Source organism: Archocentrus centrarchus, unplaced genomic scaffold (genome assembly GCF_007364275.1).
Source record: "Archocentrus centrarchus isolate MPI-CPG fArcCen1 unplaced genomic scaffold, fArcCen1 scaffold_72_ctg1, whole genome shotgun sequence".
NCBI classification, from domain to species: domain Eukaryota; kingdom Metazoa; phylum Chordata; class Actinopteri; order Cichliformes; family Cichlidae; genus Archocentrus; species Archocentrus centrarchus.
The window spans coordinates 217,764-233,280 of record NW_022060287.1 but is presented as its reverse complement, the minus strand read 5'-3'; the positions used below and the strand labels follow the sequence as shown (position 1 = coordinate 233,280).

Genomic DNA, 15,517 nt, shown 5'->3' with positions numbered 1-15,517 from the left:
TTGTCTGTCTCTCTGTGTTGGCCCTGCGACAGGCTGGTGACCTGTACAGGGTGTACCCTGCCTCTTACCCTGTGACAGCTGGGATAGGCTCCAGTCCCCCCGCAACCCTGAACAGGATAAGCGGAAGTGAATGGATGGATGGACAACCAAACCCTGAACCAGGTCAGCAAATATCAAAAAATATCACAAACCACAGCTAGGCCACAATCACATGACTGAACAGTGAAGTTCCAAAAAAAAAAAAACAGGGGCTTCTTTACAAACTCACCTGGATGAGTCCCATTCAACAAAAGTGAGGCTGTTGTCCAGAAACCCACCATTAAAGTACTCTGATATCTGCAAACAAGGACAACTGGAACAGTGGCTGCAAAGAAAACTCCAACAATATTCAGTTATTGGCAGTACTGGCTCCATCAGGGGTGTCGTTTGGTGGTTGTTTCCTTGGTATCAGGACTCACATATAAGTGCATGGATTTAAAGCACATCCAAAGACATTTGGATGTGCTTTATTTTATTTTTGTGGGGATGAAATCAGAGAATAAAAGGAGCACAGTCACAGGCTGCAGCACAGTGGGGAGCAACATCACTGCATGTTTTGACGCCAAAGCAAAAATAAGGCCACCATGAGTCAAGACAGAGTTCTTTTTGTGATGCTGTGAGCACTATAGAGCAGACACAGGAGCATTCAGAGTGCTTTACAGAGGAACAGAGAGAAGGAGAAATACAACATCAAGAACAAATAAAACATCACAACCAAATTACATATGATTTAACATTAGAACTAAAGATAAGAGTGAAAATAATGAAAGTTTAAGAAGAGGTTGCAGACTTTGGATAGTAAAGATTTCAGCCTTGACTCAAATGCAGTTACACACAAAAAGCCAGTGCAGTGATTTAAGAATCAGAGTAACATGTCCCACTTGTTTGTTGTTACTGAGATCCACGGTTGGTATAGTTGTGTATTTTCTAATTATTCTTTTACATTCACTTTTTTCAATGCAGGTTAATATGAGTTTCAGTGTAATTTAAGTTTTCTTAATTATTCTAATATTTTGTGTAGATGGCAGATTAGAAAACAAAAATTAGATTTCAATACAGGCAGCGTACAGCTTAAAGGCACATCTCATCAGCAAGGTTGTGTTAACCAAACTGACAATGATTAAAAATAAACATGTCCTGTATAACTTGCAAAACGTGGCTTTAGTTAATTAATTATTAAAATATAGCTTTTTTAAAGATGAAAAGAAGATAAAAGTTTCAAAGATTTTTTTCGGTATCACACTTTATTGTATTTTTGTGCTGATAATGGACTGAATTTGTGATTGAGTGGCTTTAAAAAGCCAAGATTTCTGGCCTGAATTAAAGATTTATCCTCTGATTCTTCAAACTTTGTGTAGATACACGTTGACTGTGGCTGCCAACAGGAATTCCTGAATAGAGAAGTACCAGAGATAAAAACAGCAGACCCATATGATAAAACACTGACATAAGAAAGAAAATTAATATCATAAAAACTTTAGTTGATACGTATCAGCACTTGAGAGGTGCTGTAGCTGGTTCAGAGTTTTCTGTCCCTGTGCTGACTGCTCATTGTGTCGTAACAAATACAGACTGAAAAAAGAATGAACAAGACACATGCAGTACAAATACATGTTAAAACTTTATTTACAAAAGAAAAACACATTTACAAACAGCAGAAAAGAACAGAAGCTGCAATACGAAGATCTTCTAAACAGGTGAAACAGCAGCTCTTAAAATCCTGTTTAACCTGAAGCTCCCTGAATCAGTTTCATCATCTGAAAGTGAAACTTCATATTTTTTTATTGTGCTGAATCAGAGGGAAATGTGACCGCTTCCACACACTTTATAAACTCCCTGAGACGTCTTTGAGCAGCAGCTTCAGGAGCACAAAAACACCTCAGATTTCATTTCACACCATTAAATACTTTTAGTTCACAGTCATCAGCTCCGTGAACTCCTCCAGTGCAACCTGCACTGCACCCAACAACCCCACACAGACTGTACACAACCTACATCAGACACTACACACTCACAGGTTAAACCTTAACCTCCAGAGACCCTGCGTCCACATATGGGGACATTACATTTTGGCTTTGCTGCACCTTATACTTCATTCTGCTCAACAGTGTTTTATACTTTGTCAAGTCATTTTGTTTCTGTTGTGTTATGCTATAAAATAAGCCCATTGTCCACATCTGAGGACATTTTTTGTTCCATAAAAGTATGTAAAAACCATGTGACAAAATACAACTTCCTGTTCAAAGAGGAAACTTAGTTTATATACATATCAGGTCCATCTAATCACAAATATCTAGAAGAATTTGAAAATGCATCACAATCACGAGCTGAGGTCTCAGGAGGTTAAGAGATGATGACAGATCTGGTCATAAAGTCACATATTTTACATGTCGGGTTATCATTTTTCTTCTTTTTTGTTTTAACTCAAAGTCAGGATTTGTAATCTAATTATTTCATCATTATTGCATCAACAGATGTTTTCCACCAATAAAATTATTGTCTAATAACGCGTATAAAACTCTATAAAAACACCTCCAAATTGCTCCCTTTCTTATCATATGAAGAAGTTCATGTACTGAAAATGTTCACATTTCATAACTGCTTTCTACTATTTAATGAAAAACTATAGTAAAAAACACGTAAGTAAATCTATGATCCATCGATCAGGTTTACCTAATCAATCAGTGATTCAGAGCTTTGGCCCAGATTAAATTTATAGTTCAGACTCTTGTGATGTGATCAGTTCTTCATTATAAAACATCTATGTCTCATTTACAACTTTCACATGTTTCAAACATCCTCTGAGCCGGTTCTGACCTCAGGCATATATTCGGCACCCAAACAGAGAGAGTGACCTCTGTGCTCAGCAGTATTTAAAGCGTGGTTTTAGCTCCTTTTTTGGTCTGAAAAATTAAATAAATGTTACAAAAATTTCATAATTGGCAATGTGAATGCAATAACAGAAATATAACATTCAGAGCGGTATATTTATCTGTCTGTGTAGGTTTCACCTCTCATCCGAAAGGCTTCTTCACTTAAGAACTGAAGTACCATTTCGAATGAGAGGTGAAACGTCTTCAAGAAACAAAAAGAAGTCCAGATGCCCTTTTTTTTTCTCCAACCAGAGACATACTTATTTATATATAATATTTACAGAAGCTGTGTCAGTGACTGGAAAAAAAAAATAAAAAAATTGGCAGCAGGTGCACTGATGACCAAGAAAATATATTTAGTTGTAAAATGTAGTGTTCATGAAATCATCTATAAGGTAATAAAATAACTGTATGAACACAGAAGCAGATCTGGGTTCATAATTATTAATGAATGAGGACATTTGCTGGTATGATGAGCAGTGAGATCAGATAATCACAAAGAAAAACAGAGCTTAGTGTTGCTGCCAAATTCCACTTTCACTCCATCTCACATCATTTAATTTTCACTGTGAACTCTGACCTTCAGTTACTGTGAATGTTGAACTGGCTGCTGAGAACCTGGAACAGCAGCAGGACTCACAGTTCAGTTATGAAGACACTTCAGGCAGTCCAATGCCCTGAGCTGGAGGAGACTGATAATCTGGATTTGATTGATTTCTATGTTTTCTGTAGATCATAAAACCAACAACAACACCAACAACAACAAGAAGCACAGCAAAAACTGACAGACCAACGTTCAGACCAACAGAACCACTTTTCTCTCCTCCATCCTCCTTCCCTCCATCCTGACTTTGTCCTCCTTGTTGACCTGCAGGTAGAAACAGGTGTGAGGTGTCAGCTGTCAGGTAGGTGATGAGTGAAGAACAGAACAGAATCCATTTCCTCTTCAAACTGCTGTCAGACATTATCTACTGCACTCTGATCACATCACTCAGACCAGCTGCTTTCTACAAAGTCTCATCAACAACATCTTTAGAAACAAACATCAACAACCAGGAAGCAACTCAACTTCAGACTCACCTGGTTCTTCAACTGTCAGGTTGGTGCTGCGCATAAGCTGAGGGTCCTCTTTATCATATCCAGCATAACATTCATATATTCCAGCATCATTCATGGAGACATTTTTGATAATCACAGAGAGGTCTCCATCTTTCATCTGTGGATCTCTGAGCTGCACTCGACCTTTAAAAGATGGAAGCTGGAAGTTTTCATAAGTGCGGTTGTGCTTGATGTAAAAAACATAAAGCTGTTTGTTTGTGTTTCCCAGCTCTGACTGAAGGTCAGATTTCCTCCACCTTAACATTATGACAGCAGCACCTCTGGTACCGTTGCACTGCAGAGTGGCATTTTCTCCACGTTTGACTGTTTCCTGTTTATTATCTTTAAAAAATAAAGAAAGGGAGAGACAGAAAATAGAAGATAAAATTACAAATAAAATATTGTTAACAATTCAAACAGTATTTCCACCTTAAACTGAATTCACCACAGAAAAGATGATGAGATGATGCAGAGAGAAAAAAAATTCTCCATGCTGCTTCTGTTAAATTGCTAATGTTGCTAATACTGAGTCTGGTAGAATGAAAAAGTGCAGCAGCTGCTGTGCATAAAGATGTCTCTCTATGAACTTCTTCACTCACTTTGCCTTTAAGTAAAAGATTTCTGGTTAAAACAGACTATATGAAAGATGTTCAGAACCTCTGACATCACTCAGTGGTTGGTGAAGTCCATTTTTTGAAGCCTCGAGCTGAGTGTTATTTTGTTATATCCAAGGGTTCAGCTTTTTCCACTCTCATACTTTATGGGATGTTTGACCTTTTGACTTTGGACTTCATAGAGATGTGGGCATGTGAGACAGAGGGGGTCCTGGTTTCTGTCTTGGTACCAGTGAGACCTGTTTGTCCAAACTGCTGCATATATCTTGTTGAACTGTGTGTGTTTAGGATGACTGGAAAGGGGCTGAACAAAGTAATGTGATGCTCTAAGATTTTGTTCAGGTAAGGTCTGTGTGCTTTGTTTCTTTGAATTTCCTCATTGCATTGCTCCGTGCTCTGTACTGACTTAATTCCTTCTTGAAAGAATACATTTTCAAAATATAATTCCAGCTGTAAACCTTTTGATTAATGCACTAAAATTTCCACACCAAGCCTCATGTTATGCTCTGTAAGAACTGAAATTATTGTATAAGACAAACTCCCAAAATTCAAAAACAGGAAGCTGCTTCACCTCTGATCACAGACACACTGAGTCACCTGATTTTCAACTTTCCGAGTGCTTCACCACACAGTCTGAAAATTGATTTTTAGGTAGATTTTTTTTTTTTTAGCTGTGTTAATTATTTAGTTTATCTTTTGAGAAAACATAACCTTAATGTAGTCCCTGCACTGCAGCCTTGAACTTTTTGACATAATGTGGGTGAGCAGCGTATGAGAATGTAAATGCTCCTCTCAGCATGAGCTGACATTAACTGCTCGCAGGTGCAAAGTCTGTATGATGTTTGACTGAATCCTCCTCAAAATTGACCAGATGTTTTCTGCTCAAAGACTGTAGACAAGATGGGCAGCCTTCCCGATGCACCTGTTGGTTTGTGAAGTTGTTATGAAGGCTTGAGCTGAGTGTTTTTGCTGCTACAATCCTGAAACCAAATGTGATGAGTGAAGGTTTTATCTGACTGAATATGTGCAGAGGTGAAGCCCTAACAGGCTGAATATTTAGCAGATAAATAAAAATGTATTTCATGCCAGTGTGTTTGATTATTGATGTTTATAATTAATTTACGTTTTTGAAGGGGTCAGATCTAATCTGATCAGCTGATTTATATAAAGCAGCACACTGATATGATCATAGCAAGAACATGCAAACTCACGCCTTGAGGTGACTGTTGTGATTTGGTGCTATATAAAGAAAACTGAATTGAATATATGATGAAAATCATGACTTGAGTAAAGCACCTAAAATGCATATATAAGTGAAACTAAATATAGTAACAGATTGACAATTATTCCCCCAAACTTTGAGGGCATCATGTCCAAACTTTGCTTATTCAATTTGTGAGAATTAACCTTTACTGTTTATTTGCTACTGTTAATGAATCATTAAATGAAATAAAATAAAAAATGAAATGAAATGTTGGTGTGACTCATCTTAAAGTCAGATCATGTTATCTATCAGTTTCACTTTTTGTTTCATGCTGACCTATCAATTCCTCCCAGTTTAACTGGGTGAAGAAAAATCCATAAATAAAATTCACTCTATTAATCTAATTTGCTGTTTGCTGTGAAGCAGTTTCCAAGGGGAGTCCCGTCCCTTTAGCGACTTCTAATACAAACAGACATAGAAGGTGGCAACACTGCGCACCGATTACATGAAATTAAGATTAAACTGTGAAGATCGCTCAGAGATTTTGAAGAGATTTAATGTGTAACTTTTGTTCTATTTCACCCTTCCGCCATTATCTGCTTACCTACATTTACTCTACATCGACACACCGAGTTACAATGAGGAAATGAAACCGATCAGACATTTTTCGCTGTGACGAAGAAACAAACACTTATAAGTTGTAGAGTGATCGAGTACAGTAACTTCAAAAATCTCTCCCCGTGACCCTTTCTGTGTCCCTCGCTAGGTTGAACAAACAAATTAATACACACAGGTACATACGGCTTACCTGTACAGTCCAGATGTCCCAGCAAACAGGACAAGAGAAACGTAGATAAAGCTGATTTTAACATCCTTCGCTTAATTTTTCTTCAGCATTTTTATTGTTATTATATATCGGACATCAGGTGTTGTTAAAAGTTAACAGCTTAACCTAAGATAAGTTTGGTTTTGTAGTAGAGTTTTGCTTCTTGCATTGGTGATTTACAGGAAAGTCTCGCAGTATCCGGAAATCCCCTCTCCGGCCCATGCGGTAACATAGGCGTAACCTTCTTCTTGTGGGTTTACTGGCGGTTGGCAAACCAGCTTAGAGGTGCATTACCGCCATCTACTGGACTGGAGTGTGGATCAGGAAGCGAACGAGGAAAAAAAAAAAAAAAAAAAAAAAAAAACACGTTCTGTCTATTAAGCCCGTTCTTCTCACAAAATTCTTCAAATGACCATAAACTCGAGACAGTGTCTTTTCAAGAAGTAAGTGACTATTGTGTAATGAAAACTCAAAAGATACCTTTAAAAGAAATATATTCAAGAACCAACTGTTCACAGACAGCAGCACTACATGCTAAATGTGTGTAACATTAAGGACACACATGAACATCAACAGGGAGAAACAAAGAAAAATATGAACTTCAAAACTCAGTGAACTCTACAATAAATTCCCAATAAACTTCAGTGTCAGTTGTCACAGGGTGGCTCACGGCCGGTAACTAAGAATGAGGGGAGACAAAGGTATAGGCCAATAAATTTGTTTTATTGAAACTTAAGCAAAACAAAAGAAAGATAAATATGAGATGTGAGTATGTCATTATGTCCAGTGTATGCAATGTATGAGTGCATGGACATGTATGTGCAAACCTGAATGAATATGGCAACCCAAACCCAAAACAAACCAGAACAAAAGACAAACCAAAATTACCTGGAGGAGCACAGAGGGGAGAATAGTTAGTGGATCCCTGCTTATATTAGTGAGCCCAGGTGGCTCCAATTAATCAAGGCCCACCTCTGCCTGCAGGAAGCACCGCCCCTGCAGGTCAGAGGAGTGACACAGTGCAGTAGATTAACAACAGCTACATGTGGTTTTTGACAAAAACAAACTCTTTGAAGAATTTAAAATTCAAATCCAGCTGCATCCTGATGTTCTCACCACCTGAAGCTACTTCTGTTTTGGAGCTAGCTTGGTTAGATGCTCCTAATTAAACTTGCAGGGTCTTTGTGGCCTCTGTACACAACCTATGGAAGTGGTCGATCCTCATGTCCACATTTACATGTATGCTTGTGTAGCTGGATTGTGTGTTAATTACCTTGTGGTCGTGTGCTGGTGTTTTATATGCGGTGCAGGCTGGGACTTCTTTTGGTCCTCGCTCTTTGTGCTCAGTTTTTTGGCTGCAAACATATTTGTCCCTGTTTTTTCACTTTCTTCATTTCCTCACATCCATTCCGATAGTTTCATCAGTCTCCCGCCAGGAATTTGCTGACATTTCTGAGTCCTTTTATTGATGCTTTGATCATTATTCCTGATTGTTATTATCTGACTAATAAAGTAGCCGGAAACGCACAAGAACTGAACAGGTTAATCTGCATGGATCCAACAAGATCAGAGGATCAGAGCGGTTTCCGTAGCTGCCTTGTGTGCGCTTCTCAGGTGGACTTTGATGCTGGTGGATTTTTCCTGACTGAGAAGTGTTCTGCACATCCACAACAAGACTCTCGCTTCTATCTTCTATCTAGTTATTTCACATCCCCATAAGCTAGTGACCTATGATTATTGATATCAATAATTGATCTTGTCTTCTGTATGTCAGTGATGCTCTTGTGAAGGGTATTAGCTTTTAAAATCAGTCTAATCTAGATTCTTCATCTAAATTGGCCCACATGGCAAACAGTGACTCTGATTCAGTTACTATCTAATTTTTGGCCTCATTGTCATTAGATAGATGTTGATTGCATCTATCTTAGTGTCAAATCAACGTCCAACTCTATGAAACTCTTGTTCCAAACATAAAAATAAGTTATCAACTGGATCAGTGCACAGGTAGCAGTTAAATATACAGCCTTCAGTCTCCAACACATCAGTTCTGGCAGTGCTTCTGTTTACTGAACCCATAGATGTTCAAACCACAGTAATCAGCGATTTATCACTCGAGATGTATTCCCACACCTCTGTTCACATATGGAGGTCATCCTCATTATTTTCCTGTGAAAGACACATAATATCTCAGGTGTGATCTCAGGTACCTGTGGAAAAAAGTCCAGTGAAAGAAAGTTCCAATTTTTCCCTGTCAATTAAACAAATTGGGTCATGAACTGCAGGCCTTATGGGCCAATAATTAAATTTTCACAAACAGCTAAAACTATAGTTTAACAGGACACCAAAATGCCCACAAATATATTTTAGAGATCTATTTATTCAATGGCTTTAATTGGTAAATCACTTTCTTTGTTTATCATGCTGAGAAATCATCTTACAGTTTTAATATGCCACTAGTTTTACTCAGTTTAGGATCAATCCACCAAAAGTGAACCTGTTTTCATGCACCCAGAGTTAGTTGTCAAATGCCTTTAAGCAGAACACTAATGAGAGACATTATGTCTGTGAATGTAAGCGGGTCTTCATTGCATGTGTTTGGAGCTCCTGCGTGTAACAAAAATCTATTTCAGTAGATTCAGTAGAGTTGATTCAAACTAATCAGATAAAAATATAAAAAAAGTAATGCTCTAAAATCAATATTTGATACAGACTTTAAGTCAGCACTGATGGGAAAGAAAACATGCTAAAGCTCACACCAGTCTATACTTTTACTGATACCTTGGACAATCCCAGGGATTTTAAACTCATTGGACCACACTGACTCTAAATGACCAGATTGGTGAAAAACCCTTTCCTGAAATGGTAAGGACCCTTTTAACTGTGCATTTAAACCCTACAATATCTCAATATAAAAAAAAAAAGTGCAACTCCATATCAAAGTTTTTCTCCATGATAAAGAAATGCTGTTTCAGTTATTTAAGGAAGTTCATTCACATAACTCTTTGAGCTTAAATTGCAACAAGTAAATGTATAAAATCACTGACAAAGTTCTGGTAACTCATTTCCTGAATTACCCTGTTATTATGTAACATAAAGTTTTGTTCATCCCCACAAATTTTCATTTTTTATGTATTTATTTAGCATCGAATCACAACAACCAGTCACCCCAAGACACTTTATGCCATAAGGTAAAACCCACACAATAGCAATACTAATTACCGTATTTTCCGGACTATAAGTCGCACTTTTTTTCATAGTTTGGCTGGGGGTGCGACCTATACTCCGGAGCGACTTGACGACACTGCTGTTGTGGGACTAATCTCTCACAATGAGGAGACAGCCTACAGGAGAGAGGTCTCCCGCCTGGAGAACTGGTGCCGGGAGAACCACCTCCTGCTCAACGTCAGCAAAACGAAGGAACTGATCGTGGACTTCAGCAGGAAGCAGCAGAGGGACTACCATCCACTTGTCATCAGTGGTGCTGAGGTGGAAAGAGTGGACACTTTCAAATACCTGGGAGTGACCATCTCACAGGACCTGTCCTGGACTCATCACATAAACATCACTGTGAAGCAGGCCAGACAGCGTCTCTACCTCCTCAGGCGGCTGAGAGACTTCAAGCTCCCACTCAAGGTGCTCAGGAACTTTTACACCTGCACCATCGAGAGCATCATGCGTGGGAGCATCACCACCTGGATGGGAAACTGCACCAAGCAGGACTTCATGGCCCTAAAAAGGGTGGTTCGTTCAGCTGAACGGACCATCAGAACCACCCTCCCCAACCTGCAGGACATTTACACCAAGCAGTGCAGGCTGAGGGCCATGAAGATCCTAAAACAGCCCAGCCACCCCGGACACTCTCTCTTCTCCCTGCTCCCATCAGGCCGGCGTTACCGCTGCCTGAGGGCTAAGACTGAAAGGTTGAAGAAGAGTTTTTACCCACAAGCCATCCGTCTGCTCAACTCTGAGCCCTAACTGGACCATTATTGCACAATGTAAATATTATAATTTAAAAAGTGTGTATAGTGTATAGTATATAGAGTATAGTGTATAGTGTGAATTACTTTTTTTTTTTTTATTCTTCTTATTTATATGTGTGTGTATATATGGTTGCAGGTACAAAATACATTTCACTGTGCATTGTACTGTGTATAACTGTGCATGTGACAAATAAACACTATCTTATCTTATCTTATCTTATGTGAAATTATTAAGACATTAACCAAAATACTCCAGCCACTTGACCTCTCCGTGTACCGGAGCTTTAAGGCAGTAACCTGTGGGAGCAGTGGATGATGGATGGAGAGCACAGCTTCACGGCAACTGGGAGAATGCACCACCCAACTTTTCTGGAAGTCATTGGATAGATCAATGGCAACAGAAGCCATCCTGTTGGGATTCAGAAAGGCTGGAATAATTGGAACTGCAACTGACGACGAATCTGACGAAAGCGACACAGAAGAGGAAGCAGCACCGAGGATGAAGAATTCAATGGATTGATGGTTTGGTTAACTTGTTAGTATGTTCTTTATGCTATGTTATCTGAATAACTGTTAATGTTACGTTAACATACCAAACACATACTCAGTTCGTTGTGCGTCATGTAGCTGAATGTGTTACGTTAGCATAACGTAGGCGTAGCCGCGTTTGCCCTGTTCTTTAATCCATTATTATTTTAAATTGCCTTTCAAGATGGAATTTCTGCTCTGGGTCTCAGATTCTATCAAATAACCCGCCCCCAAAAGAAAAATGTGACTTATACTCCAGTGCGACTTATATATGTTTTTTTCTTCTTTATTATGCATTTTTTTGGCTGGTGCGACTTATACTCCGGAGCGACTTATAGTCCGAAAAATATGGTAAATTTTAGCATAACGTAAAAGAACTGGCATTATTCACATCCTGCCCTAAGTTAACAACAACCCTGGACAACTTTGCTTATTCGAAATGATTTCAGCTTATTGCTTGGTGAAGCAAATCTGTTTCTCTTCCTTTCACTCCACAGTTATCATCAACTATTTCTATCATGCACTACTGCTCTCCCAAGGTTTTGTCTCTGTGCCTGTTTTGAAGAATCACAGGAACAATCTGAGCATTTCACAGCACAGCTGGAGCAACTTTGGCTGACAGGTTTGACCCTGAACAGGAGCATTTAGAACAATTATATGGCTGAAATTACAGATATTTTTGTCCCAATTATTGGAAAAAAAAAAAAAAAGCTAATTGGATTTAATCTGTCCTACATCATATACTAACAATCTGCTCTCTATTTGAAAACTGACACAATCTGCAAATGTGTCATTTTGAAATCAATATATATACCCACACTTTATGTGATCTGATTCTAGTATTCTGGGCCACTATGAGGAAAAGGGAAAACCAAAAAAGAAAAAAAATTAAACTGCCTTTTCAGTAAGAGTGGCTCTGACTATTTTACGTCTATCTACTTTCTATTTAGATTTTTTTCAACTTGTATAAGTTTATTGTACATAAATTTAGACACCTTCTAGTGCAGTCTAGCAACAAAACAAACAAAGGAAAAATAAAGATAAAATTAAACTATCATGCTTGTTGTATTGTTATTGTTATGGACAAAATCTTTAACCAAAATGTGGTAACTTTTGGGGTCTGAGGTCATGCTCACAACACCGTCTCTTCTTGACCTTACATACTCTTAGCTCAGCTCACTGTAGAATTATTGTCTGTGGTCTTCTAGTTGAATTCATGGTGTTTCTTTTCTTAGACATCATGCCAAATTATAGGAAAAAAACAATAATTAGTGTTACAAGAAACAAAAGCTGATTATACTCCTGAGACCACAAAATCCTGGCCCCTTTAGGAGTACCATAGTTTTGATAAACTACAATCCGTGCATGATCGACAAATATGAAAGTGATTATGAGTCAGACTACTAAAAATAGCAGAACTGGAATAGAAACATTGTAGTCCACTGGTCATTGTCTGCAAGTTCCATTACCTTTGACAACTAATGTGTTTTCTTCACTGGTAACCTGTTGCAATGAGACTGAGAGATCTTCATTAGTTATTTTTTTTAAACACTTGTTCTATAAATCTACAAATAATCTATAAATTAAAACCGCAAGCGGTGATATCGGGCCCTCGCACTCCCTGCGTGTCGACCCGTGGCGCTCGTCGACCCGTGCCGCACTCGGAGGTCTTGTGATCGTGATGGTGTACAGAAGGTCTGTAGAAAGTTGAATTCTTTTATAGGAAAAGATATCTTTTGCTCTCGGCATAGACGCAATGGAATATTTGGGGGTGGGGTCACGGCTCCAGCATGCAAAATAGGGCATGGGTCTGATTGACTTTTTTGATCAGGATGATGTCAAGAATGTTGAAACAAATTTTCATACATTTCCGAGAAACTAAGTTTGTGGATGCTATACAAAATTGCATTTGCTTCTGTAGGGGGCGCTCTTGCAACTATAGCCTTTAATCCATAGTTTTGGGTTCCGAGTGGCTGTGTACATGAGTGATTACATTTTCAGGCAGATTGGGCAAAGCATGTACGAACACGTGCCCAAACAATTTTGGTCATGATTGAGAAAAATGAAGGCCAACTTCAATGGCCTGGTGTGACAACACCGTTTAATATTTTGTAAAAATTTCCACAATATTTGATAGGCTCCTTGTCTAGATGATGTGGAGCAAATTTGGTCTCACTGTGTAAAATGCCCTAGGAGGAGTTCATTCAAATAGCAGGCCTGAAAATGGCAAAAATTGACACCTTCAATTGAAGATGGCGGACTTCCTGTAGGGTTGGGAGTATGGGTCCAAGAGACTTTTTTGTACGTCTTAGGATGTTACATGAGTGTGCACAATTTCAGAGCTGTAGATAAAATGTAGCTCTGGGACTAGCTAAAAAACATGCTATTTTATGATATTCTAATTCTGTGGACGGTCATACAAATTTTCATTTCCTTCTGTAGGGGGCGCTATTGCACCTACAGTCTTGAGTCTGTAGTTATGGATTCAGCAACATTGTGTACATGAGTGATTCAATTTTCAGGCTGATTGGAAAAAGCATGTGCAAACGAGGGCACAAACACTTTTGGTGGCAACGGAGAAAAACGAAGGCCAACTTCAATAGCCTGATGTGACAAGGCCGTTTAATATTTCGTAAAGATTTCCACAATATCTGATGGGCTCCTTGTCTAGATGATGTGGAGCAAATTTGGTCTCACTGGGTAAAATGCCCTAGGAGGAGTTCGTTCAAATACCAGGCATGGAAATGGCAAAAATTGACACCTTCAATTGAAGATGTCCGACTTCCTGTAGGGTTTTGGGTATGGGTCCAAGAGACTTTTTTGTACGTCTTGGGATGTTACATGAGTCTGCAAAATCTCAGAGCTGTAGATGAAATGTAGCTCCGGGGGCTAACCAAAAAACATGCTATTTTATGATATTTCGAGCTGCCACTAGGTGGCGCTCTAACGTTTATGGACTTTATGCATATCAATGTGTTCAGGTCAGGAGGCTTATCATATCACTGAAGTTTGAGCCAGATTGGGCAATTTGGCTTTGAGTTACTTCCATTTATGTCTTCACAGTGAAATATCGACATTTGCCGTCCCGCCAGGGTCACGCCCTTTGGCAAAAGCTCACAGTTTTGAAAACAGTGTAAGCCCAACTCCTTAAGGCTTTCCAGGGGAAATTTGAGATAGTTCTGCTCAACCACCGTAGAGCTGGACCTCAAAATGTAAAACATGACATTTCCTGTTACCACTAGGTGGCGCTGCGATTGTCATAAAATATTGCCATATGTATATGTTCAGGGGTGGATACTCATCCTACCTAGATGGTTTTATCCAGATTGGAGTATGTAGGTATGAATGAGAGCCAATCAAAATGTCATGGCGAATGATCAAATTTCAGGGGGGCATAAGGGCCACACCCCTGTGTCAAAAACTCACAATTTTTGAAATGTAGATTCCCCTTGGTGTGTAGATGAAACATACCAAATCTGAAGTTGATAACTTCTAAACCCTTTGAGTTATTAGAGAAAGTCTGAAGGGTGCAAATCGCCAAATTTGCATGTTTGAGTCAAAATGGCCGACTTCCTGTTGGGTTTAGAGCATGGCTCCAAGAGGATTTTTTGTGCGTCTGGATGTGATACATAACTGTAGTAAGTTTCATAAATGTACGTGAAACCCAGCGGTGGGGCTGAACTTTAGGGGGCGCTACTGAGGCATTTTGGCTGGCCCTTGGCCGAGGCCATTAAAATACTTAAATTTTCACCAGGTGTGACGCATGTGCAAAGTTTCATGAGTTTTTGAATATGATAAAGCCCCCAAAAAGCCAATTCATTTTACTGAATAATAATAATAATAATTAAAACCGCAAGCGGTGATATCGGGCCCTCGCACTCCCTGCGCGTCGACCTGTGGCGCTCGTCGACTCGTGCCGCACTCGGAGGTTTTGTGATCGTGATGGGTCTCTAGAAAGTTGAATTCTTTTATAGGAAAAGGTATCTTTTGCTCTCGGCATAGACGCAATGGAATATTTGGGGGTGTGGTCACGGCTCCAGCATGCAAAATAGGGCATGGGTCTGATTGACTTTTTTGATGGGCTGTTTGTCTAGATGATGTGGAGCCAATTTGGTCTCACTGGGTGAAATGCCCTAGGAGGAGTTCATTCAAATAGCAGGCCTGAAAATGGCAAAAATTGACACTTTCAATTGAAGATGCTGGACTTCCTGTAGGGTTTGGAGTATGGCTCCAAGAGACTTTTTTGTATGTCTTAGGATGTTACATGAGTGTGCAAAATTTCAGAGCTGTAGATAAAATGTAACTCAGGGGCTAGCTAAAAAACATGGTATATTATGATATTTAAAGCTGCCAGT

The 15,517-nt window shown here is 39.1% G+C and overlaps 1 protein-coding gene across 1 annotated transcript; it reads right to left on the bottom strand.

Annotated features, from left to right (window-relative positions):
- Positions 1-1,684: 1,684 nt before the first annotated feature.
- On the bottom strand, positions 1,685-6,872 carry LOC115777781 (uncharacterized). The gene is made up of 3 exons (XM_030725767.1): positions 6,637-6,872; positions 3,993-4,352; positions 1,685-3,780 (listed from the first exon to the last, which is right to left on the bottom strand). Exons 1-3 carry the CDS (start codon positions 6,698-6,700, stop codon positions 3,560-3,562), a joined length of 645 nt encoding a protein of 214 aa, XP_030581627.1. The 5' UTR covers positions 6,701-6,872; the 3' UTR covers positions 1,685-3,559.
- Between the last annotated feature and the right edge of the window lie 8,645 nt (positions 6,873-15,517).